At 37.8% G+C, this 27056-nt stretch overlaps 1 protein-coding gene across 1 annotated transcript; it reads left to right on the top strand.

The window, feature by feature from the left end:
- The first annotated feature begins 466 nt into the window (after positions 1–466).
- ranbp10 (RAN binding protein 10) lies at positions 467–26841 on the top strand. Its single transcript, XM_020934974.2, has 15 exons — positions 467–804; positions 6703–6814; positions 9713–9765; positions 17511–17678; positions 17773–17795; positions 19277–19461; positions 19886–19998; positions 20175–20283; positions 20682–20830; positions 20916–21117; positions 21189–21328; positions 21609–21760; positions 24008–24119; positions 24526–24667; positions 25000–26841. The coding sequence occupies exons 1-14, from the start codon at positions 606–608 to the stop codon at positions 24654–24656; spliced, it is 1848 nt and encodes a 615-aa protein (XP_020790633.1). The 5' UTR covers positions 467–605; the 3' UTR covers positions 24657–24667; positions 25000–26841.
- Positions 26842–27056: the final 215 nt, after the last annotated feature.

Genomic DNA, 27056 nt, shown 5'->3' with positions numbered 1-27056 from the left:
CCTATGGTAATAATGTGAATATATTTTTGTGGAAAATATCAGCGAGCGTTTCCATAGCAACGTAAAAGAGCCATGCACGCAGCGAGGTCCTTTCTCATAGTAGGCCTCGGAGCGCCTGACTAACAAATATTTTCGTGAATATTCGTCTTCTGCGACAAACATAACATTTACATATATCATTGGACACAATTATAACTAAAATAGATTAAGACCATTGCGTGTATATTTTATTTTGATTCCCTGTACAAATATGGGCTATGTATTCATTATAAACAGTTAACAAAAGTTGTTCAGGAACGGACAAAATAAAGTTTATATCGTCAATAAATATTAAAATAACTCATCTTAATCAATTACCTTCCAAAAGACAACGGTGGCATCTAAATTACAACTATTACCACCAATGTATGTTCAAACGTTACTGAACTACAGTACCCAAACGGCTCTGTTCCAGCCTACAGTACATTCTGCTGCTTATCCGGGGATGTCACACCGCTGCTATTTTCTCCCCACAGTCCCTCTCACTCTCTGCTCTCAGCACCAGCGGACAAGAACGGGGATTTGGATAGCAAGAAACGCACATAGATACCAGACAAAAGCCAGTTATGGCAGAGGTTGGAGTCGGGAGTTTGCCTTTAGTGGATCCTGTTTTTAATTACCAAGAGCACGAACTCAACGACCGACTGAAACGGCTCTACCCGGCTGTGAACGAGGAAGAGACCCCTTTACCCCGATCCTGGAGCCCCAAGGATAAATACAGCTATATTGGGCTGTCACAGAACAACCTGCGAGTCCATTACAAAGGTTAGAGCTGGCTATATCCTCGCAGGTCTAAAGAAGTTGTACAACACAGCCGAGGCTCTTAACCCTGAGTTGTTGCGGAGGGTCTCACACACACATACACTGTATGCGATTATGCTGGTTGTGTATGCGTGTAGTCCTGGTAAATCTAGTCTGAGCTGCCTCTCCTGTCCTATAACCTGGCTTTGTTTCTCAAAAGCAGAGGAATGTCAAAATGGGTGACAGTGAACTCGTTAACACCAATACATCGTGTTTTGATCCAACAAACTGAAATGATGTTCAACAACGAGGCTTCCCTTTGTTTATCTGACGTTTGCATTGTGATTGTTTTGCTGTAAAGTAGCTATGCATCTGGTATTATCCATATACTTTTACTGGAAGGCTGAATTGACATACTAGTCCGCACTGGCACTTACGTGGTCATTTACTAGTAAAGGTAATTGTATTTTCCAAAAGGGATTGTTAGAACAAGATAATCTTTCAATAAGCGACATTTATTAACCTTAGTTAGCCGATAAGCTAACTAGCTAACGTTAGCTAACCCGAATGTTGTTGGGATTTTAAGCTTTGCCACGATGAAAAAAGCACCAATCCAACGTGATGGTTTTTACCATAACGAGTGTTGAATTCCAACGTATCCCAGGTTATAATGCATTATTCAGTAGTAACTAAAATTTAATAAACAATTCATTAATTTCTGAAATTTGCCATTGGCAGTCTTTTTTGTTACTGGCTTTAAATAAAGCTTAGTAAATGTGATTTTCCTTCCTTGAGATGAGCAAAGTGCAGCCAGGTCAGTCTGTATCTGCCCTAACAGTTTTTTCAGCTGTTGATGTGATGGAGGAGGCCTCTCTGCGCATTTCAATGTGCCAAATGTTCTCTTCTTGTCATAAATGACTATAAGGCTTGCTATTGTTAGGGTCAAATTAGTTGCTAACTGTTAGGCCTGTTGGGCCCGCCTTCTGTCTTGTTTAAATATTCACTTCATAAGTAAAAGCAAAGTGTGTGCTTCTGTCAGTGCCCTCTTTTCATCAGACGACCTGTTCTGTCAGCTCATAGTAGCACCACGTTTATGGAGCTCATGTCTCTTTATGTGATCATAAGAGAAAACCTTGTCTTACAGACAGGCAGAGGATGAGAGGATACACAAGGGCCTTGACTCATGTAGACGAGTCCTGTCCTGCTTTGTCTCTCAGATCTGGACTAACTTTTGTATTTTATAATGTTAAGTTGTATAATGCATCATTATTACCCTATTATAACTCTATGTTCCTAGTAGGTAACTTATATCCTGGGCTGAATTGTTGCTTATGACACTGCACTATTATTCAGGGTTGTCGCCATAAATAGGCCTACTCTATATGAGACAAAATATCTTTTATCCCCTGGTAGCCTCTGCTCCTTTCTCACACCCTTGAGGTTTTTGATGCTATTTTGACCAAATGCTCCATTTTTATTCTTTTTTTTAAGAGTGCGCTGTGTTATTTCATTTTAGTAACTTGGCTGTAACAAAAACAGTAATGATGTGGCCAGGGGAAAAAAAAGTGTAGGCCTTACAGCATTTCTCACACCACTAGGAATGTCACTATATCACATTTTAGTTTAACAATACAAAGATAATAATTCATGATTACTGACACCATGACCAAACAAAATCCTTAATTCAATTTCATTCACACTGACACACTACACCATTATGTGATCATGATAGAGTAAAGGTAATGTCCCATAATCAGACAGACATTAGATTTACCTTTTTGGATATAGATCAAATTAACACTACTTATGTTTGCTTTTAAAATTCTCAATATTATTTGTATTATTATTTCATTTAACAATTATATTGTGACCTGAATAATAATGTAAATTAACCAAATAGTGTTGATTTCCCAACATGCCATCATTCTATGTTTTTGTAGCTGTTATAAACTAGCGTTTAGGTATTTTTTAAATTTATAATTTTTTTGTCTGGTTTTTGAACTGATGGTTTTAGTCTCACTTACTGCTTGTATTATAGTCAGACTTGCGAGATTTCCAGCAGTGGGGACCTCTGAACTTTGACCTATGGTGCGTGATGGGATTGATTTTAACTGCTGTGCAACTACTGTAACAAAGGTTTCTCATTGTTAGTTACTATTTAATGATGTTTATGCCATAGAGGTGCAGAATTGACTATAAAGAGCATCTTGATATTTTGAAGGGTTATCTTGATGACAATTACAGGAATATCGAAGAAATGTCCTGAAACTTGCCTGTAAATGTCTTTGTTGAAGTACACGCAAAATGAAATATAACTTCTTATCTGAACCCATTTTGTTCAGCTTGTTTTTAAAATATGCGGCAAATATGTGATTATGGACCAATGTAATAATTTAAATCACAATTATAAACTGAAGTGCTCAGTCCTGTCACTAACACTAACACATACTGTTCTAGTAACTAGTGAGAGTTCACACTTTCTATGACTGGTCAAATCCACCTGGCAGACTAAAAGGAGGTGTTTGTTTGAGCATAGAGAAACAGTGAATGACCATATCACAGAAAATGGCATATTGTCTCAGTATGGGGGTCAGATTTAGATTTGTTATTTATCGTCATATGCCCTGCCCTTATTCAGAAAAGATATGAATAATATGAGTAATATGAACTGCTAGACCAGGGGTGTCAAACTTAATCCACTGCCACATATCAAAACTTACATAAAGTGCAGTGAAGTACATCAGTGTAGTGAAGTATTCAAATATGTGCCATTAGCAATTAGCAGATATGACCGAGCTACCACTGGGACCCGAAGATAAGGTTTGTCTCACTCCAAAACGTCTGATATTGAGGTCCAATGTGGAACTATTGGTCTGGGCCACAGTTTGGGCATGGTCATGTTGAATTGACACAAGGATCCTATAGACAGTTTAGGACTGTCTGACTACTGGGTTAGGGTTTTTATTCCTCATAGTTCTATATTGTATATTTTGTTATTTTCATTGGAAACACTTTTACGTAAACTCATATTATTCTAAGTATCTCATCTTAATTTCATTGTGGGATAGGCCCACTGGATAGGTACGCTAACACTTGTCCCCTGTCCTTGTATGTAGTTGTAAAGGGACCTGCGGGCCTACTGAGGACTTGTTTCACGAGGAGATGCTAAAATTAGACATTCACTGGAACCACTGCAGCAGACAATTACACACAAACATCAAGCGTGGAGTAGCATGACAGTGACAATATAAATAAAGAGTCCAATTTAAAAGCATTGGTGTTTAATAATGCACAAACTCTTCCTTTAATGAAGTGTTTATTGTAGCTTTGCAATCATGCCCCACTCGAGCCATTGGCATATTAAATTCACCCCCTAAATTTATCCACCAGTGTTTTTCAGATTTGACTAAGAATGGTCCAATATTCGATGCAAGTTTTGCTGCGTTGAACAATAATAAGTATTTGCAGATGCTGTTAAAATCCATTGCAAGGCCCACAAATGTGTCTTATGTTAATTTAAAGATCACAAATCAACTTTTCCCTTTTGTAAAAATAACAAAAATTTAATTTTCTGGGATATTATTTGTTTGTGTAAACGTGTACCCACATATTTTGGCGTAATTTCTCCTCTATTGATTTTCTTCATTGTTCCAAATATGTGACGATTATTCATTATTGGCCGATACTAATATTGGAACCGATATATCATCCATTCCTAACAGAGATTCAAAAACAGGTGGTAAAATAATTATGATTGTCACTAACCATATAGTCAGAATCTCATATCAACAAGAAATAGCTCTCCCTCTACTGAATTGGAAAGCACCATCTATTTGTAGAATAATTTCCATAGTAGGGCTATTGTTTTAATTTTATCCTTCTTTCCCACTTTATATGGTGAAGGCATATTTCAGAGTTTCAGTTCACAACATTCTGTAAACCAAGAATATTTAATACAGACTCAGAAGCATCAGCATTATTGATTATGAATACTTTTTAAAACATTTTTGTTGTAATATAGTGAGTTCTTGGGTCCAGTTACTAATAAAAATGATCAGGTTCAACATTTGTGACTTTACTGTTTGCTTTACCCATTTGTCATGGTGAAGTACAATGTAATCAATAAGGAAAACCATCTCTTGCCCCCATCTGAGAGTGTAACATCGTCACATTCTACAATCTGACAGCCACCTCCTCTTATTACTATGTATTGTTTATATACTATGGGCGGCCCTTTATCTCCTGGGGAATACTGCATTTAACAGCTCTGGATACTTCTTAATCCTTAATTAATTGGACATAAAACCAAACCTGTAGGGCTGTGATTTTTATGAAAAGTACTGTGATTAGATGTGCACATTGTAAACACCTCCATGAGAATTACATTTGAGAAGAGTTAAATATGAAATGATTCACTTATACAAAGTTCCTATATATTTTACTGCTTGCTTGTAGAGGTCTCAACCACATACAACAAAATTTGTAAATGTATAGGAAAAAACAGAATATTTTTATCTTTGCATAGGACATTTTATTATCAAATTACTGCAGCTTTTGTGGTTTAATAATTGCGGCTACTCAAATTGCAATTTCGATTCAATTCTTATGTATGTATTCTAATGTATTCTAATATCCTTGGTCTAACTACAGCCTGCATAAAATGGGACAGGTCCAAACTGGAAGATTTGCCGATCATGTGTCTGTGTGTGTTTGGTGCCTTACTTGAACCAGCCTTGTCCTGTATATGTCCAGATGGCTCCACATTAATGGCCAAAGCCCTCTCTTTTCTCTCACACACAGACACAAGCAGCAGTGCTAAGGTGTCTGCTAACAGCCAGCTGCTCTGGTTAGGGTTACACATTCATGCACACACAAATGGGGCTCTCTGTGACTTTTTATGCATGCAGCCAGGCCAACCCTCGGCAATTCAATCCTGTGATTACATGTAACAAACTGGGATGCACATGTAGTGTCAAAGCCTGATAGGGGGTTATACAACGCTTGGCTGAGCTCACTCTGCCCCTCTCTCTCCTATGGCTGTAGGGATTGCATAAGCAGCCATCTGAATCTAAAATGACAGACTCTAATCATTGTTATGTTTCAGTCTAATTGGTCCATGCTGAGACAATAAAGTGGCTTAGTGACCCAGTGTTTATATCGTTACTTTAAAAGTTTGTAAGCTGTGGTTGTTGGTGTGTTGGAGACTTGAGTTATGCTGACTCTGAGACCTTGAATTTTTACTTTAAAGGTGCCCTGTAACCTTTCTGGTGGAGGGTCTGCCACCTGCTTGTCTGTAAATGTTATTCCTTTGTCTATAATGTTCCACAATATAGATTAAAACACCCTATCACAAGAGAGACAAGCAGGTTACAGCACTATGCTATGTCACAATTCAGATATGTGGAGGCACACCGCTATTCACAATTCATTTATGGTATTACTGAGCAATAGAAACACAATGAATAAATGCTACATGGATATATTTAATGTCAAAAGTTGAGTAGAGCACCTTTTAAGATGTTTTTACAACTATTATTACTTTTTGGTTTGGTTGAATAATTGCCATAGTATTTATCTTAGTTTTACACCAGTCAAGTGGCAGTTGAAAATGAGAAGTTAATTTGTTTATTTATTTGGATCCAAGTAGCCAAAAACAGTGTCATCAAATAGTCTTCCTGGGTCCACTGAAATGTAAATCTCATGTAAAAAGTAGCTCAGAGATAAATGAGACAAGAAAAGGAACAACAGAATTCTATCCAAGTTAGGCAAAACTACAAGGAACAAATGTTACTGTCAGGTTAAACATTAATCTTACAGAATAAAGGTATTGTAATGTATTTTTATTAGACAAAGTTGTATTTTTTATCAGACAAATAATAAATAATGCTAAAGCTGAGCTCACCCCTGTCTGCTGTCTTGCAGGTCACGGTAAGAACCACAAGGATGCGGCGTCAGTGCGAGCAACTCACCCCATCCCAGCGGCCTGTGGGATTTACTACTTTGAAGTCAAGATTGTCAGCAAAGGTCGAGACGGGTGAGTACTGAGCACGAACAGTCGGGAGCAAGATCAATCAAAAAAGCAATTTAAATGGTCACAATTATCAAATAGCACAGACTTCAATCCTGTGTGTGTATTTTAATTTCCTTTGTAGAACATTAACTTGTGCCCATAAATATGTAAGCCTATTGCTATTGCTGTTAAGTTCAAATTCTCCTTATTGTATTTAAAGTGTGCACAGACATTTTTTTTAAAGGTGCACTGCATAACATTTCCAGTGTAGTGTCCGCCAACATCTTATCTCCATGGAAATGTTATTGCGTTTAGAAAGAGACCCCTTTAAACCAATCCTGGAGCATGGTATTTTTGAGCAATAAAAACGCCAGTAATGAATAAATGTTAAATGGCTATGTTTAAAGTCACACCATGGAACATTCCAGGCATGGAGACGAGTTAAATAATGTAATTAGATTTTGTCCCATACCCATAATAAACAGAAAACACCATTGGCATCTTAAGTCAGTGTTTCCAGCCACCATGTGTGTTTAAAAGACCCTATGCCCCACATTAGCTGCTCTGGGAACAAAACACACTGCATCTAGTGTTCTTATTATCTAATGGACTCATTCTAAACTGTTTAGTCACAATGGCTAGTAACTCAGCAACTACCAACAAGCCGACCTCATTGTAATCATGACTCAGTAACTAATCCCAGTCTCCAAACAGCTGCATTTTATAATGTAAGGATCTAAGGCCTGGTGCAGGAAGCTTTTTATCTAGAGTAAATGTCTCAATGTCAAAATATTTTTACAATTTAAACAACATATACTTTTTTCACTGCGCTACGTCACTGCATGATTATGGAAAAACATAAAATCACAGTTATTCTGACAAATTTTCCTATTCAAAAGTATGTTTAAAGAAGGATTTTGTGTGGAGTGCGCATTTCAGCCATATTCAGGAGCGTTAACATTTGAGAAAACTATGGATTGTTAAACTATTACAAGAATCCCATGCATTTCAGGACATGTTTCAAAAGGCTTAGCTTGTTTTCAATAAAAAGACAAAAGATATGTTAATGTTTACAGTGGACATTCTATTACCTAAATAATTCATTCAGAGTTTTGAGCTGATTAGCTGATGAGGGTGTGACTCCATGACCTTCCAATATTGAACTTTTTCACAATATTCTTATTATCTGAGACAAATTTGGGGTTTTCATTGTCTATAAGCCATATTCATCAACATTTCACAAAATTAAGGCATACCATATGTCTTAAGTCTATACAATATCTGGTTTTGACTTTCTGAAATTGGTGACAAAAAATCTGGATCTTTTTCATGATATTCTAGTATATTGTGCAGCTCAAGCACTACTTCTAATTACTTGGTATCTAAAAGTAGAATTATTGCATTCTTGCATCAGCCTTTTGACCGGTTATAAACTGGAATCCAAACTGGAAATTCTGTTTAAAAAGTGTTGCGTAACATTTTACACTCCCCTGTTCTGGTTGGGCAGCATAGTGTGAAGGGTATAGGGCTGTGGGGTACAAAGCAAATGTTATGCAGGCGTGTCTTCGTAGGAACACTTGACACATGAAAACGGTATCCATGTTTTGAAACGTGAGAGATTTATTTTTAGCAAGCTGCCTCCTAAAACCGCTTTTTACATGAGAACACTAAAGGGGTCAGCAGTAAAAGGCCAGGATAGTCTCCTCATAATTCACTGCGGCCAACCGATGACCACTGCCTTCTTGTGGTCTTTTTGGAAAATGTTGATGCTTGTTTTTTAAAGGGCCCATATTACGCTGTTTTCTGATCTGTGTTATAATGTTGTTTCCTCATCACAAACATACCAACAACAAACATAAATACATGTGTGTTTAGTTCACAAATGTTTAACACACAAATCCTGAGTTCTTCTCTCAAACTGAAAACAACTTAACTTGCTGCTTCATGACATCACAAGGTGGAACAGAGCATTTTGAGCTTTGGAGATGTAGACAGACTAATAATAAAGGATACTCAAACATGTGAATGAAACAAAACACAGCTCCTGATATGGTTCGGATGAGGTGACAACAAGTCTAACATGGCTTAAAGATCACCTTTAATGTGTTGATAATGATCTGATTTCTATCTTGCTGTCGTTAAGACGTATAGCAGACCTTTGAGACTTCTTGTCAGATGATAATTTGTACCTCAGTGTTTTAACAGAGAACAAGCACACCCTGTATCAGACTGGAGTAATGAGGTCTCTCCCTGTCCTTGTGCTTGAGCAGAACAAAATCATTATTTTAACTAAAAATGCTGATTGTTGTCATTTAATCTGAAGTGATACTGTGTAATCCCTCATTCGTCCTCACGTTTCTGCTTTATTTTATTGCAGTATATGTAGTTTTCATATTTTGAAGACGTGCTTTAAAGGTGCACTATGTAACTTTTCAGGTGCGGGGTCCGTCACCTGCTTGTTTCTATGGATATGCCATTCATCTGCCTGGAATGTTCCACAGTATGACATTAAACAGCTCTACCTTACATTTATTCAGTTACAGGTGGTTTTATTGCTCAAAAATACCTAGAAAAAAGGCATTCTGACTGTGAGGTGAGTCGCCTCTCCACAGATCAGACCTGTAACTTGGTCTGGTTTAGTCTTCATGATAATTGAAAGGTTTAATGCCATACTGCAAAACAGTCAAAGCAATAACATCTCCATAGAGAGAAGCATTTGATGGACCCTTCATCACAAAAATTACACAATGCACCATTAACTCAAATGAAAAAAGCGCAGGATTTTAATTATAACATACCTCTTTTTCAACTTGGCTGTTGAAAGTTGTTTTCTGTGTACTGATTCCACTAAACCTGTTGGAAGCACAAATAAAAAATGTGTTTGCTGTGAATGCTGATCAGTGTTTTGGTTTGTGTTTGCAGGTACATGGGTATAGGCCTGTCTGCGCAGGGAGTCAATATGAACAGACTACCAGGTGAGTAACATAAAGAAGTCTGTGTGTAAAACAATATAGTGTTCAGAACTGAGATGTGAGTGAATGAGCCGAGAAAATGTGCATGAGATGGAGTCATGTAAGGATACACATGGTCAGACCAGCAAACAGCCCGTATATAGCAGGCACTTCATGTCACTCTCCAGAAGTAACATTCGCTGACTGGGATGAGCTGAACAACACGGAGAATCGAACAACACTGGAACAGATCCCATATTCCATTGATATTTTTTAATGTATGTAATTTTGCACCACATGGGCAAACTAAAATTAATATTAGTCTAAACAATAAGAAAAACAAATAGCATAGAATGTTTTAAAACTGTGCTTCCTCAGTGTCTCAGGATGTTTTAAGTAATGTCCTCCCTTTAGACTAAACCAGTGCTGGGACCAAAGACCAGTGAAAGAGCAGTAATGGAGAACTGGGTCCCAATTAAGTGGTTAACTGTGAGAGTTGTTTACCCAACTCTGAGCACTGTAAAACCAGTGGCTTGTGTACAGGACAGGCTCTGCTGCCATGGGACTAGTGATGTGATGTTTGTGATACTTTTGATACTTACTTCCTTAAAGGTGCATTGTGTAACATCTCTGGTGGAGTGTCTTTGTTATTAATGTTATGGCTTTATCTGGAATGTTTTACAGTATGGGATTTTTTTGAGCTATAAAACCATGTGATGTCCCACCATTTATTAATTTAATAAATGTAAAGTAGAGTTGTTTAATGTCATTCTGTGGAATATTCTGGACAGAGCAATGACATATCCATAGAAACAAGCAGGTGAGAGACCCCCAAACAAAATGTTACACAGTACACCTTTAACATGAATGAGTGGAACCGGATCTCATTTTTAAAAATAAATAATGTTTTTTTCTTTCTCATTTAAATACATTTTTATACTGGTTTACATTGAGCCAACACCATGAGTGCACAAAAAACATACTTGACATCATAATTCAGTTATGTTTTTTAATTATTATTATTGTTGTTCTGCAATGTTTTATTTATATTATGCATAATTTCACTGAGGAATCGCACTCCCCCTCTCAGTTTTAACCATTTAAAAACAATCTTGGTAATTTCTTTCTGTGATTAGTTTCAGTTCTCAAATTGGCTTCTGTCACATACATAAATAGTAAGTCATACTTTTGAATGATTCTTTGAAAGCAAAAGATACAAAAGATTCGATTCCATAAAAGAGCCAAAAGTCACGTCACTTGATGAGACGGCTCTATCTATCTATAAAACCAGTGGCTCCCATCACTATCAAATGTTGAGTCTATTGGCTGATTAGTCTGACTACACCTCCAAATCTCAAAATGTTCTTTACCACATTGTGATGTCATGTAGTGGTAGTATTCAAGATTTTCACCTCTTACCTTTTGTTCAGTAGAGACTGGTAAATCTGTGACTGAAATTATCCAAATGATTCTAGTTAAGGTGTGTAGAGCACTTCCTGAGAGAATAATTCAGCCTAAATATGCAGGGTTTGTGAATAAAACAAAACACAACTCCAGGTCTGTTTGTGCCAAGGAAACAACATTATAACATAGAAAATTAGAAAAATAGCATAAAATAGCATAACATGGGCCCTTTAAGAAATCATAGCACTTCTTTTTTAATTTTACCTGAAAGTTCTTCTGTGTTAATATTTGACTGATGGATATTTTTTGCATAGATGGGCCAGATGGTTAGGCACAGGGTTTAAGGCAGTTTAATATGTCAAGAAATGGATTAGAGCATTCATTTTGTGCACTCAAGGGCTGCTATACTTTCTGAATTTGGAGGAAAATGAAGATGTACCTTTTTATTTGGGTGTGTTTTTGTAGTAATTGTTTTGGAGTATCTTTTTGTGACGTGGACATGTTGGGGCATGTATCTGTCTTATGGTGCTCTGACACATTGTGGTCTGACCTACTAATCTCGCTCAAACCTCACTTCACATTGGAATTATTTTTGGACCATAAGACTTGGATTATGCAATGACCAGTGTTCGGAAGGAACTGAATACATTTGCTGAGAATACGTACTCAGAATACACATTTTGAGAAACTGTATTTTGGTACAGTTACTGATTTCATTTGATAGTATTCTTAAAATGATTACTTTTCTAAATTCTGAGGAATACATTGTACTTGATCATACAGTTTAGGCTTTAATACTGCTCATAATTTGTGGTGAGTAGGGCGGGTATCATTGTATCATCAAGTGCTCGATACAATATATACCTCGATACATAGGCCACGACACGATACATATTTTCATACAGAGAGGTTTCTATTTTATATAATTCGACATGATGTATTTCACCAAAATTTCAGCCAAATTAACATCATTGGCTTAATATTTCACATCGATTTGATATGGTTCAATGAAAAAAAGGCTAACTCGTGGGTGTGATACTAAAAGTTTACTAAGTCCACTAAGTTAATATGAAAAACACCAATTTTACTCATTTAAACATTGAAAATATCAACACAATTTTACCTCTTACACAAAATAATTTTGTGAAATATACCAAACGTTACTCTTGGAGCTATATCGATACAGCAGCCTGCGATATAGATACTATATCAGCACATTAAAAAATACGATATATTGATATTTATGTATTTTTGCACAGCCCTAGTGGTGAGTGCATGTGTGATTTATCCTTCTTCAATTTGTGATCGGAAATGCTTAACAAACAGTGAAACAAATATAAAGCTGTTGTGAATCCTATGTTACGTTTTTTTACACTTTAATTTAGACATAACTTGATGTAAAAGTATTCTAAGTATTCAGAATACAGTACTCTGATTGGACCATGTATCAGAATATGTTACAAAATACATTTTAATGCAACTATTCAGTATTCTTTAACTAAATACAATTTCAAAGTATTCTTCCCATCACTGGCAATGACTTAAAATGTCCAATTACGATTTTTCTGATTTTAATTCAAAAGAGGATTGGTAATTGCAATAAAGCTATTAAAATGAGAACTATTATGAACAGTTAAGAGGTAAATAATAAGTTAATTCAACATTCCCTGGGTGTGTGATGCTAGCTCTAGGCACTCTTTTGTCTGAGGCTTTGTTAGATTTTTATGTGAACACAATCTGACTTAGCTGGAACTACATCAGGTGAGATAATTTGTGGTGTTAAACAAGCATTAGCCAGCAGTTTTTCAGTTAGTCACTCTCACCTTTTTGTTGAAAATCAAACAGCTGAACAGGACCATGAACACTCGTTTTGCTCACAGGCTCCTGAAAATCTGTTGTTTAAATCCATTTTGTATTTTTGACTATGTTTGCTAATGTGTGTATTGTGTCACGAAACATTCTCTCATTAGAAATACATGTAGAAAACCCCCAGCACAGTATTAGTATGTTATCCAAAAGGTAAACACATTCAAAATATATTATTACTTCATGAGATCTTTATTTTGCGCTTTTTCATAAAAGAACAAAGAGAAAGTGGTACAGAGAGTAATCGAACAATCTGTACTATTTGAGACTGACTCATACAAATGAAAGATTGATGCTTGGATTTGCTGACTTGGATTGCTAATATATCTAAAGTTAGACTTAGACAAACCTTATTGATCCACAAGGGAAATCATTTGGACACAGGAACTCAAATAAGTTGAGAAAATAGCAAGAGACTGGCGTCAAATAAGGCATAATTATATAAATGTGCATGTAAAAATATATATAAATATACAAAATGTAATGGTGTTCATTTATAGCAAGGTGTTTCTTTTGGATATGGCTGAATACTGTTCACTCTGTGTAAATGCCCCAGAGGCGACTAAAGCCTGGGTCTTTCCCCACACAATTGGACCACTCCTCTGGCCCGGACACACTGATCCAGCTCTTCTCGCTCTGTCCAGCCCCATTGGACCAGCTTCACTGACCTGTTAAGATCTGTTCTGATCAGAGGGTCAGCTTTAAATTTGGACCAGTAGATCCCATAGTTACTCATAGTTTTTTCACGAGAATACAGCATTTATTATCTTGAATCAAAATCAAATAAATCTTTCTGAATCTTTAAAGGCTTTAAAGGCAAAGCTGACTCTTGTAAGATGTTAAAATGTTGTTACCTCCTCAAAAACATACCCAGAATTTTGTTTTTTTTTCATTCACATATGTTTTGAATAATCCTGCATTATTAGTCTGTCTACATCTCCAAAGCTCAAAATGCTCTGTTCCAACTTGTGACATCACAAAGCGGTAGTTTTCAAGTTAACAGCTTTTTACCTTTAGTTCAGTAAAGATTGGCAATTCCAGGGCTGTAATTATCCAACTAATTCTAGTGAAGTTATCTGGACTTTAAAAAGACAATGGAGTATTTCCTGTATTACCAAATGACAGTACAAGGTGGAAGTGTTTTCAGTTTGAGAGAAGAACTCAGCCTAAATATGCAAGGTTTGTGTGTTAAACATGTGTGAATGAAACAAAACATGGATGAAGAAACAACATTATAACATAGATCAAAATATAGTGCAATATCGATCCTTTTAGCTGCAGTTTTGATGCCCTAAAACATACTGTACATGAGAGAAAATGTAAAAACTAAATATCAGTGATAGTAATATAAAGATGACCCAGCCTCTTCCTCCTAGTCTCTCCTTAATCACAAATGTCAAACAAGGGATGGAGCGGCTCAGTGTTGACACAAGTGCTTACTGAACTGCTCTGCCCTAGAAAAGAAAATATTTAGTGTAGCTTGAATTCCTCCTCAAAACACCTGTAGTGCTCGTAGACAGATTGGTGTGATGACTGTCGCTATGAAACAAGAGAGGAGCGTCTGTTACCTCAAGGCTAACATCCAAGTGTAAGTAGGCCTGTCACAATAACACATTTTAAAGTACAATATATTGCTGAAGACAATATAAACGGACATAGCTAACCTGCCTGCGTTTCTAATAGGAAGTGAGCATGGGGGCACTTCCAGTGCCAATTGACTTTACATTGAAAAATTGTTGCCCCTCTCTCTGTAACTGCTGCTGTGGGCTTCATCATTTGGGTCTTAAAATGTTTGTATTAACCTGCTCTACATGATACTGGTGTTTTTATTTCGCTATTTTGTCTGTAAATAAATTCCAATTCAGCTGCTAGCCTCTCTGAGCTTCATTTGACTGGAGCCAAACGGTATGGGTGACATCACACTCACTCAGTCCATAAATTTTTAATTGCAGCCTTTTCCTTTTCCTAAATTTGACCACTGAAATTGTGATTTGGATTCAATTGCAATAATCTTCCAGATGATGAAAATGCAACACTTTTTGGTTGCTAGGGCTCTGATCCAGATGGTGAGTGGTGCAGGGAGACAGATTACAGCTGACTGCCTTAAACTCAAACAGTGTTTGGAGGCTGTTTGTCCTCAAATCTGGATCCAGTCATTCTGTGTCCCATGTTCTGTGTCAGGTTTTCCCTGTATGACGAGCTTCTACTACACACTGACATAACATAACATGACATAATGTTATATTCACAGTACCTCCAAGGAAATCTTTAAGTCACTAACATTTATAAATGTTAGTAAATACAGAGGTTGACAGGTAATATAGATGATATTGTGATCTATTTTATTAAATGTAAGATAGAGCTGTCATACTGCGGAACATTCCAGGCAGAGTAATGACATTTCCATAGAAACAAGCAGATGACGGCCTCCCAACCAAAAAGTTACATAGTGCAACTTTAAGAAAAGGCATACGTTCTTGGAATTGAGGTTCGATTTCATCCTTTTTTCCTTTCCAAATGCTGCAATTTGTTATTCAAAGAGTGATTTTACTATCTTCTTGGGCATGACAAAACAGGTTACAGGTAAATTAAAGGATTAATTTAATCTGACATACACACTTTAATGAACCCATGTGCTCTTATAACAGTTTATTTTATTTGGCAACCCTGCTACAGTCTTTCCAGATTTTTTGTCATGGCCCAACCCTCATGGAACATCACCTCCCCTCACCCCCTATGTGCACTACCACACTTCTCGCTTGGCGCATGTTTATTTATGTGTGCGTCCCTTAATAGTACAATGTTCTCCACTGTTGACCTCTGTGTCTGATCCCGCTGTGGAGTCCAGCCCATTTCATTAGCATGTTGGAGCAGTGAGCCTGGCTTTAGAGGCAATATCCCTGTCAGCAGATTAATCTAATACCTCTGCATACACACAACACTATGGCCTGTACACAACCAATGCAACACAAAATAAACCAGACACTATGGGATGAAGGTAAAATATAGACATGCTAAGAGAAAAATGCTAACATCCCATGCTAGCTGGTTGTTTACAAATATACTATACAAGAGCATGTCTAATATTACCTCACTACGACCTACTTTCACTAACCCTGCTTTGCTTTTTGGCAATGACATGAACGCTGTGACTGAGGAGACAGCAGCTCCAATGGACCGCCGGTTATGGTTATAGGAGGATGGGCATGTTAATGTTGTATTGCGCAGGGGCAGTGACTGTGGTGTGGGTCACTAGTGATACACAACAGATAGTCTCAGGGACTTTATCTGTGTAGGTCCATGGCTAGTACTAGATGATGGTAAAAGCTGAAAGGGTCAAAAGTACAGCTCTTAGTGGAACCTGTGGTATTGTAAATCAAAACATACCTCAGCCATAACGTATTTTACTAATCACTGCATTTTACATACAGACTGTTAAAGTTAATGTTCAAATGGAGATGCAACACAAACCTGTATCAGACATAAAGCAGAGTTTGCGCACGCAGGAGTTATGTGTGTCAAAGGTCATTTGACACTACTGGCTTATCTGGTTAGTTGCATTTGTGTACTACAATGCATAGACACTGCTGAACTACTTAGCAAACATAACATGGGGGAATATGATCTTTTTATGCTCAAGTTAAGCTAGTATAATTTGAGTTATAGTTTTACATTAAGTCTTATCTCGTCATCCATGTAGCTCCATGTAACCTCAACACTGCCCTCAATGGTCATATACGCAACTGGAAAGGCCAGGTTACATGTAAACTTGATTCTACCAGAGAAATGTATGGAGTCCTGAGCTGACGCACGCACGTGCTGTGTGCTTAGCACAGCTGAAACATGCTATCAGCTGCAGCACTACTTTATCAGGCCACAGCAACAGGGCTGTGGAGGGGACAGAGCTGACATGTCTCACTCACAAGTGTCTGTAAAATCCACACACACTGTCTAATGTAACATACAGAACAGTGTGGCCCTGTGTGCTCTGGTGGTTACAATAGGAAAGTCTCAACAGACACTTTGTACCCGTGAAGACTTAAAGAGCTGATGAATATCATTGTGAATTTTTTTTTTTTTTTCCCTAAGCTAAGGCTTACATTGAGAGTAATGTGGGTGTGAATATGGCTACAGAGGCACCGGCAGCTGACTCACCTCTTTCCTTTGTGAGATTCAGCGCCTCCTGCTGGCTTCTCAGGGCATCACATCACATTCATTACTAGAACACGGAATACAAAAGTACACCATACATCTCTCTCTCTCTCTCTCATGAGAGAGAGAGAGAGAGAGAGAGAGAGAGAGAATATTATATAAATAAATTAAAATAAATGAAGTGAATGTATATATATATATATATATATATATATATATATATATATATATATATATATATATATATATATATATATATTTTTTTTTTTTTTTTTTTTTTTTTTTTTTAAACACTAGAGTGAACAATGACATTTTCAAAGCTAACCCTAATCCCTGTGTTTTTTTAGGATGGGACAAACACTCTTATGGTTACCACGGAGATGATGGACACTCCTTTTGTTCCTCTGGGACCGGACAGCCATACGGCCCGACCTTCACCACTGGAGATGTGATTGGCTGCTGTGTTAACCTCATCAACAACACATGCTTTTACACCAAAAATGGCATCAGTCTAGGTCAGTTATTGATAACTTTATATTTTTAAAACCAACCTAACAAATTTCAACAAACAAAACAAACAAAATTCAACATTTCTCTTTAATCCTGCAGGTGTTGCCTTCACCGACCTCCCTGTAAGTATTGTATGATATCAGTGTTGCATTATTTTTTTGCAAGCTTTTGATCTTTTAAAAACTCAATAACTGGGCTCCTTCTGTCAGTTTTGTGTGAATGTGGTCAGCTGGAGTGGTCAATGCAGAGTATGAGCAGCACTATCAGAAGCTTGACAAGTCTGTACAGCACATAAATACTAGTCTTTTATCTCGCATTTTGTGTTGTCAAGGTCAGGTTCAAGCTTGTTTCATCGACAGTTTAATCTGCCTTTTCACTTATGAAGAAGCTGTTGTACTTATCTATATACATAGTCACTGCACTTTGATGCACAGCACATGTCTTATCACCCCAGTAATCCACTTCTGTCTTCCAATCTACAGTTTGCACAGGACATGAACATATGGCTACATTAGAGTGAGACAATATAAAAATACATGATATAATACAATACCAAAGAGCAAAAATGTAAGTGGAAATAATAAATTCTGCCTAAGTAGCAAAATAGCAAGTGACTGGTGTCAAATAAGGTGTAATTGTATAACTAGTACTAGTATATGTGCAAGTAAATATAAAGGGGCGTATGGAGTGCAAAGATTATATAAATTAATGATACTATAGACTAACATATTAAATATCAGCTCTCCAAGGGGGTGTATTAAAACAAATTACGTTTCATAACATTATAACATGGCAGTTGAATGAAAAACTGTACATATATTTGGATCAGCATGTCCTCTCTGTGCATGAGAGGCAAAAACAACATGTGTAATTCCAAACAGATGTACCAAGTGTTTCCATGTGAGCCTGTAAGTTCAGACTGACACAGTACTGTATGTTACACAGGACCTGAGATCTTCCAGGCCTCCATTGTGTCCCACTGTGCTTTATTTTGGCTCTCGAGACTTTGGCACTTGAAAAACTCCGTGGTCACTGTAGCAGGGGCATTTTGCCGGAGAAAGCCTCTTTTACCATCCAACACTGTGTCAAGAATAGAACAGGGACAGCAAATCACAGTTGGCCTCCTGCCACAAGGCTGCACTAGCAGATGGAGTTACCAGCTGCTGTTAAACCTAACCAACATTTAACCAAGTGCTCATTTTTATATTGTGCCTTAGGCCTTTGTAATTATAAACTTATAAACCTAGTCTCATGTACGTGCTTACAAGAACTTGTAAAGAGCATCTCTTTAATATTACCAGGTGGTCTGCTCTGTTAAACTGCAGTAATGCCTTAACCAGTGAAACTCTAGTCAACTCTGGTTACGGTTATTTGGTGTTGGTTGTTTTTTGAGGTTGTTGTAATTTCCGTCTAAGGATAAGGACTTTGGTCTGTAATGAGGAATGCAAAAAATGCTTTATGGTCAATGTGCAGTCACAAGGGGTCAGTGAACAAATGTATTTATTTTATGTACTCATATTTCTTGCCTAAAGTATACTACATGAATGTATTTAAAACGGTGAGTCTGTAGGGGTCAAATAAATTTTAAAAATGCTCTTTCCAGCCAAACCTGTACCCCACTGTGGGCCTGCAGACGCCCGGTGAGATTGTAGATGCTAACTTTGGCCAGCAGCCCTTTGTGTTTGACATTGAGGACTACATGAGCGAGTGGAGGGCCAAGATCCACGGCATGATCGCTCGCTTCCCCATTGAAGAGCGACTGGGGGAGTGGCAAGGGGTTCTGCAAAAGTAAGCACATAGTCAAAGACAGCTGGACAATACATTATAATAATAACAGCATTAAAGATGCACTGCGCAGCTTTTCTCATAGAGGGCTGCCACCTGCTCATCTCCATGGAGATGTTATTACTTTGCCTGGAATGTTCCATGATATGAAACATATGCATCTAGTATTTATTCATCACGGGTATTTCTACTGCTAAAAATACAATAATTCCTTCTGTGAATAGAGGCGACTCTCCACAGATCTTAATTGTAATGATCTTAAATGTGCTGTTGTCTACTTGTCTCCCTTATACTATCCCTATACTGTGGAATATTCTAGACAAAGCAATAACATTTCCATGGAGACTAGCTGGTGGCAGACCCTCCACTAGAAATTTTACGCAGTATACCTTTAATGCGTGCGTTTTACTTGTGTTTTTGCACACAGTATGGTGTCCAGTTATCTGGTGCATCATGGGTACTATGCCACCGCAACAGCCTTTGCCAGAGCCACACAGACCACGATACAAGAGGACCAGTCATCGATAAAAAACAGACAAAGTGAGCCACAAACCACACCACCAACTTCTGCCCTGTCTGTATAATTACGCTTATTGTTTCTGAGGACACAGTGGCTTGACCACAAAGTCCAGAGTTCAGATATACTCTAAATTATATAATTGTATGTTTACTGAAGAACCTCCTATCGTTACACTGTACGTCTGATGCTGTTACAGGAATACAGAAGCTGGTGCTGGCAGGACGTGTGGGTGAAGCCATAGAAGACACTCAGCAGCTGTACCCAGGGCTCCTAGATCACAACCCCAACCTCCTGTTCATGTTGAAGTAAGACATTATCTTCTTTACAACTCATGCAGATACAGTGTACTAAATTACTGCAAATCATGTATTACTACTTTATTTTAACTTTTATTTAAGCATTTCCAAAGTTTAAAAAAAACATAGCACCCTTGTGACATTAGCCGTTTATTAATTTGAGTAATCTTTTTTTTTTTTATCATAATTTCTTAAATTGGCCATTGGCCATTTTTACCATCACATAAATGTTCACTGTGCTGTCCATTCATAGTTTCAATCAGTTGTTATGGCTTTCTTTCTTGCTATAAACATTTACAGCAATCATCTTTGAATAATGGGTCTAAGTATGCAGTCTGTGAGCCATTAGGTATTTTATAGTCAAATGATTCCTCCATTAAAGGTTTACTTGCTTTCATCCTCTTCAGGTGTCGTCAGTTTGTAGAAATGGTCAATGGTACTGACAGTGAAGTTCGGCGTTTGACCGTCCGCTCGCCCAAGTCCCAGGACAGTTACCCAGGGTCACCAAACCTCAGTCCCGGTCGTGGACCTAACAGCACACCCCAGCATACCAGAGGTACAGAACTCACACGTGTATACGCACATGTATACGCACATGCATATACACACATGTACACACATGTACATCTCCTCTGTCCCAGGAACAGACAGTCCCACCTGCAGTAACGGAGTGACCCCTCCCAACAAGACAAAGCTTCAGGGAGGTGTGGGCAGTAGCAAATATCCCAGTGCATCCTCTTCAGCCTCCTCCTCCACCTCCTCCTCCCCTTCATCTGTCAACTACTCCGAGTCCAACTCCTCTGATTCCACCAAAAGCCAGCCTCATAGCAACCAAGAGACAAGGTGAGCCCCTTCACACCTTTGTTTGTAAAGCACAGATGGTTTGACAAGTCCTGTTTCTCTTTTATTTGTAGTGACAGTGAGATGGAGATAGAAGCAGAGCACTACACCAATGGTGTGGTCGAGGGCTCAACTGCTCGAATCATGAATGGCACCTACAAACATGAAGAGATCCTCCAACCAGACGACAACAGCATCGGCAATGGGGTCATAGGTCAGACCTGTCTACAAGTTGTGAATGATGTGTAATTTTTATACACTACACTTCAGAGAAATCAGAAACTCTATTTACATTCTACCCCAAATATTTTAGATTAACAGAGAGGGCTCTTTTTGTCTTTTTGCATTTGAGAAAACTGTTTATTGTGTTTAATGTGAATTTAGAGTGCTATTGTCACCACAAGGTCTTATTCAGTGGTAGTGTACATGTCCAGTTTGTCCAATCATAGTTGTAGGGAGTGTGTTGTGGTGTGCTGACCTGTGCTGTCCATCAGACACTGAAGAGTGCAGTAATGGCCGACAGCTGTGTGGAGGAAACCAGGCAGCCACTGAGAGGATGATCCAGTTTGGACGAGAACTGCAGGCGCTCAGTGAGCAGTTATGTCGAGAATACGGCAAGAACAACACGCACAAGAAAATGTTACAGGTATGAATAATATCTGTCTATTTATCTGTCTATCTATCTATGAGGTGCTGCTTTCTTTTAATAACCTTATTGCATTTGAAAATACCTGTAAGTTATATACAAAAGTGTCTCTTTACAGTATTTACAATGTGTTGGTTTAATGGCTCTCAGCTGATGTGGTGCTTATTCTTTACTTTATGGCACATAGCCATTTAGAGTTGATAATGATTAAAATGAAAAATAAAAAATATGTTCTACATTCAACTTCTCCAACCCACTTTTTCCTGTTAATAATATACCAGCTGGGAATAATTGCTTTAACTTTTCTTTGCACAGCGTTAAGAGTGAAGATCTTAAAAGCAACGCCTGGGCAAGACACCATCTTTTATGATTCAGTTTTAGGTTTGGTGGTCGCCAGTGTTGTGCAAGTTCACACTTTTCATGAACTAGTTCAAAGTTCAGTTCACACTTGTTCAAAGTGAATAGTTCACATTCATAGTTCACAATTTTAATTTTGAACTAGTTCAAAGTTCAGTTCATTTTATATTTAGATGAGATCTGTAAATGAAAGGCTGCATTTATTTTTCAAACTGACTTCTAGTTTACAACAACTTTACAAAATACACTGTTGGACAAGTGACTTTAAAACTGTAATGTGTTATTTATGACTTGTTACTGTCATTTCAAAGTCATTTGTTACATTACAATATTACTGTATTTAAAATGTAAAACATTACATGACTATTGCAGCACTTTTAATTTACTCTCACCAAAAGAACTGTTAAGATGCTGAACTTTTGCGCCGTATATGGACTGAACCAGGTCTAAACCAGGACTAAAACAGAACTGAACCAGGTCCAAACCAGGTCTAAACCAGGACTAAACCAGGTCTAAACCAGGTCTAAACCAGGACTAAACCAGGACTAAACCAGGACTAAACCAGGACTGAACCAGGTCTAAACCAGGACTGAACCAGGTCTAAACCAGGAATAAACCAAGACTAAACCAGGACTGAACCAGAATTGAACCAGGTCTAAACCAGGACTGAACCAGGTCTAAACCAGGAATAAACCAAGACTAAACCAGGACTGAACCAGAATTGAACCAGGTCTAAACCAGGATTGAACCAGGACTGAACCAGGACTAAACCAGAACTGAACCAGGACTAAACCAGGTCTAAACCAGAACTGAAACAGGACTAAACCAGGACTAAACCAAGACTAAACCAGGACTAATCCTGGACTAGAACGTGGAATCTAGGACCGCCCCTGAGAGAACCCCGAGTGCGAGCGGGCGTCAGCTGCGTTTAGTTCGGTGGACTTCTGCGTCGGTCCTTTCGCTCAGGATCACGGTCTACTCGGGCGCACCTCCGGTGTTTCACCGCTGCTGATATCGCGGTGATTTTAGCAAATTTGTATGAAGAAAAACGAAAAACCCACCATTTCAATCCAGGTTAAAAAAGCATTAAGACGCGCGTTACTGACACATGTACCAAGTAAAATAATACGCGCGCGGAGCAGCACGTCCTGTGCGTGTAGATTTCAGAAAATAGGATCCATCCTATTTTTTGACGCTCTACACGAGCGTAGGCGCGTATCCCCGTCAAAATACACAGAGAGCATGAATCTATTGTTGTATTTGTGCATTTACCATCAGCACATTGTGCTCCCTGGGCAGTTGTGTATCATGTGAAAGAGCCCAGATCCACATAGACTGTTAATTAGTGCTTTGAAATTTACTTTTGAAATCCTTGCGTTTGCCGTGGTCAGCCTGTACAGAAGGTAAATACAAGCAGCTAAACGCGCCCAGTCAAGATTGACTTCCCATTGAGAGACACAAGAGCCCGTACGTTCCGCTAAAGCTGCCGGTGGAGTCGCCTTCGCGTTGACACGCGGCTGTGGTTTCACGAGGTGAAGTGCGAGCAGATCGTCACTCGTCAGGTGAAAACAAATTCCGACGTTTAACTGAACCCCAACAGTGACGTACGTCGTTCATCACACATAATTTGAACAAATTCACGTTCAAGTTCTTGATTTACAAAAGTGTTGCGTTCAGTTCAAAGTTCACTGAAAAATGAACGTGTTCAATGAACGCGTTCTTTTGAACTCGTTTATGCACAAGACCGCCCTTAGGGCCTTGTAGCTACCAATAAGCACCACCAAGTGTATTATATTTGCACTTTTTGTTTATGTCTTCATACTGTTGTGTTTTTTGTTGTTGTTTAAGGTTGTTATTAATTATTGTATCTTATGTGTATTTTTTGTAAAGGATGCTTTTAGCCTGCTTGCTTACTCCGATCCGTGGAACTGCCCCGTTGGACAGCAGTTAGATCCCACACAGAGAGAGGCACTCTGCTCTGCACTCAACAGCGCCATACTGGGTAAGCAGAACACTCAATAATAGAAGAAACTTGGTCTGGGATATTCTTAGTCTGCACCACTTTGTCAAAAGAAACTTGAAAACTACTTTAAGATATATATGATTGAACCTATTTCACACTAAAAGCTGAAAGGGCAAGAAAATGATTGCACCAATTGCTGCCTTTTCTGTTACAGAACATGGCTCAAGTCAAAAATAGCTTTTATAAATGAACAATGACTAATATATAAACTTAATAAAATATATTATTATTAAACACTTAATTATGAGTAGGGTTTTCCTAAACATTCTCTTAAAATATTAAACTATTCTTTCATCTAGGCTTAAAAAGTGCCTGTACTGTTCTACTGACCCCACAACCCCGCGTGTCTCTTCTGTTATATATGTATTCTGTGTGTGTTGTGTAGAGTCCCAGAACCTGCCAAAGCAGCCCCCCCTGATGCTGGCGCTGGGTCAGGCCACAGAGTGTGTGGAGCTCATGGCCAGGGTCCGCTCCGGCTCCTGCTCTTTCGCCAGAGTAGAAAACTTTTTGCACTAGCCCATGGCCAGGTGAGACATGCATTACACCACTATAATTACAGACTTTTATTTAGATCATTCATTATTAAGCTTGATGGCTAGATAAAAATCATATTTGATCATACACATTTTTAAAAAAGATGATGGAACCATAATCAATATAAGCTGTAAAAAAATTTGACATAATTTAAAAAGTATAGTGTGTTTACGTGGCTTGTTTTTGGACCTTTTGATTTTAAAGATTGACTTTGATCCTTGGTTTATGAATCACAAACAGACTGACCACACAGCTGTGCAGATGTGCTGTAACTGTAATAATCTTGTGTGCCTAACGTACAGTACACGATCCGTGTGTTTTCCAGGGTAACATAAAGTAGCACTGAGAGAGGGCATGTTCAGCAGGTAGTTACCATGACGAGGAAGGAGCAAGCATGTGTTTTGATTGGCGCGTTTGACATCACGTCAGACTACGCCTCACCGGAGGAGCGCTGGAGAGCCGTGAAGAAAGTCTCCTTTTTAATTTAGTATTATCAAATAAAATGTGTGACACTATTTAAAGATCATTAATTATTATTCTGTTATCTAGCTATTTTTAGTTATTTTATGTCAGTTTGTTGTGCTTATCCTGGACAATTTTACAAATTGTAATGGCCCTATATTTTCTCTTCTCCAGGAGCTGGAGATGATTCCCTAACACCAGTATTTAACTTGTTCACCGTGTCACTGACCACAAAACCTGTAGCAGCCTTTTATTGTTCAACCATTTTCCACATTTCACAGAAGACCATATACTTTTCTATGTTGATTATGATTAGTCCATTATTGGACTGCATCAGGGACTTCTTTTAGCTTAAAATTTGCCCAGTAAATGGGTTATTTTCATAGATCTACAATTTGACTTTTTTCTTTTTATAAATCTCAGGATGATTTGAGAAATTTAAAATGTCCTTATTGCGCAAATAATTGATTGCTTGGTCTTAAGGCCTGTATAAAAAGTATACCTCATAAGTGCTGAAAAGCTGGTGTGAAAAGCTTAAATTAAAGGTGTGGGGGCACTAATTTAACTTTGGGTGTTACTGTCAGCCAATCAGTGATGTGGATGCAGGTGGCAGGGGGTACAGCTACACCTATAACTCTCCACTTCTAACACTGTGTCCCCTTATCACCTGCATAAAGTAAATCAGGCTGAAAGGCAGACTAACAAGCTCACTGTATGTCTGAATAAGGCAAAGTTCTTGTGTAATTCTATAGGTGCAGACTTATTTAAGTATATACAGTACCTCTGGAACTAGGTATTTGATTACACGCATTTCATAATTATTTTGACAATTCAAAACACAGTCAGTGAGGTCACGTATTCAGTGCAGAAACACACTGAATTACCCAGAATGCCAGGCTATATTTAGATGAACAACAATAGACACTTAACACAGCCTCTGCATTGCATTAAAAGGCAGTTGTTTTTCTTTTTGCTGTTTGTTTTTGTGTGCAAATTAATTGTTACACACTCAACAAACTTCATTCAAATGACTAGATAAACATCTTTTTTCCATGCTAAGTGCACTCCCAAATATTTTTATATAATAATATGGTAAATTACAGCCCTTGAGTGTGTGAGTTCACTATGAGGTCGCTACAGGGTTTGTGGTCAGACTTAACCAAGCTGCTTTTTAGATCAACAACCTCTGAATGTCTCTACACACATTAGTACAACAGTGTATGCTTGTAGGCCTGTGTGTTGTTTTTTTTACATTGTTGTACCTGAAAAGAAATCTGAAATCAGTCTCCCAGCTCTCCGTTAATTTTTGAGGCTTGGACACAGCCGTGGACTGGATCAGGAGGAGGACCCAATGATTGATGTAAACTTATAAGGAACAAAGTCACAAAGTCTCTGAAGCCAAAAATGGACTTCCTACAAAAGAGGTCACAGAAATGTAAAGTGCATTGTCAGACCAAGCTGTGCACAATAGTTTTAATTTCATGTTGAGTTTTAGCAAATCTATCTCTCTCTATACATATATATATATTAAAAATGTGGGGGGTGTGAAATGAATTACTCTACACTTAGCATGACCTTTAAAGTTGAAAAACAATATAAAAACTGAAAAAGATTATAGAAAAAAGTATGTACTGGAAACATGTTAAAACAAATATTCTGCTTAATTTTGACAGAATTATTTTTATTAAAATACATCCTTAAACTATTGGCTTACTTTGTCTTTTTTTTAACTCATTTTGTGCTGTTGTGTATTTTAGCTTCATGTAAGTTTAATCAAGTCGGGAAATGGTCAATAACGGATTTTATTTAAAACATAATCTGGACTAAATTTGTATTAATAAATTTGTTTTCCTATTTTAAATAAAAATGCACAATATAGACAAGAATTTGAGAATCAAATAAACTTCACATGGGCATTTT

This window comes from Boleophthalmus pectinirostris, unplaced genomic scaffold (genome assembly GCF_026225935.1).
Source record: "Boleophthalmus pectinirostris isolate CB_2022bp ecotype Guang Dong unplaced genomic scaffold, ASM2622593v1 HiC_scaffold_2, whole genome shotgun sequence".
Lineage (NCBI taxonomy): Eukaryota > Metazoa > Chordata > Actinopteri > Gobiiformes > Gobiidae > Boleophthalmus > Boleophthalmus pectinirostris.
This window is presented reverse-complemented; position numbering and strand designations above follow the sequence as displayed.

What these genes read in the sequence shown, in the direction of transcription:
- ranbp10 (XM_020934974.2), top strand. Translation starts at nt 606, where the DNA reads ATGGCAGAGGTTGGAGTCGGGAGTTTGCCTTTAGTGGATCCTGTTTTT. An exon ending in CGCACAAGAAAATGTTACAG is followed by an intron (nt 21,761 to 24,007) that starts GTATGAATAATA and finishes TTTTTTGTAAAG; the next exon opens with GATGCTTTTAGCCTGCTTGC. An exon ending in ACTCAACAGCGCCATACTGG is followed by an intron (nt 24,120 to 24,525) that starts GTAAGCAGAACA and finishes TGTGTTGTGTAG; the next exon opens with AGTCCCAGAACCTGCCAAAG.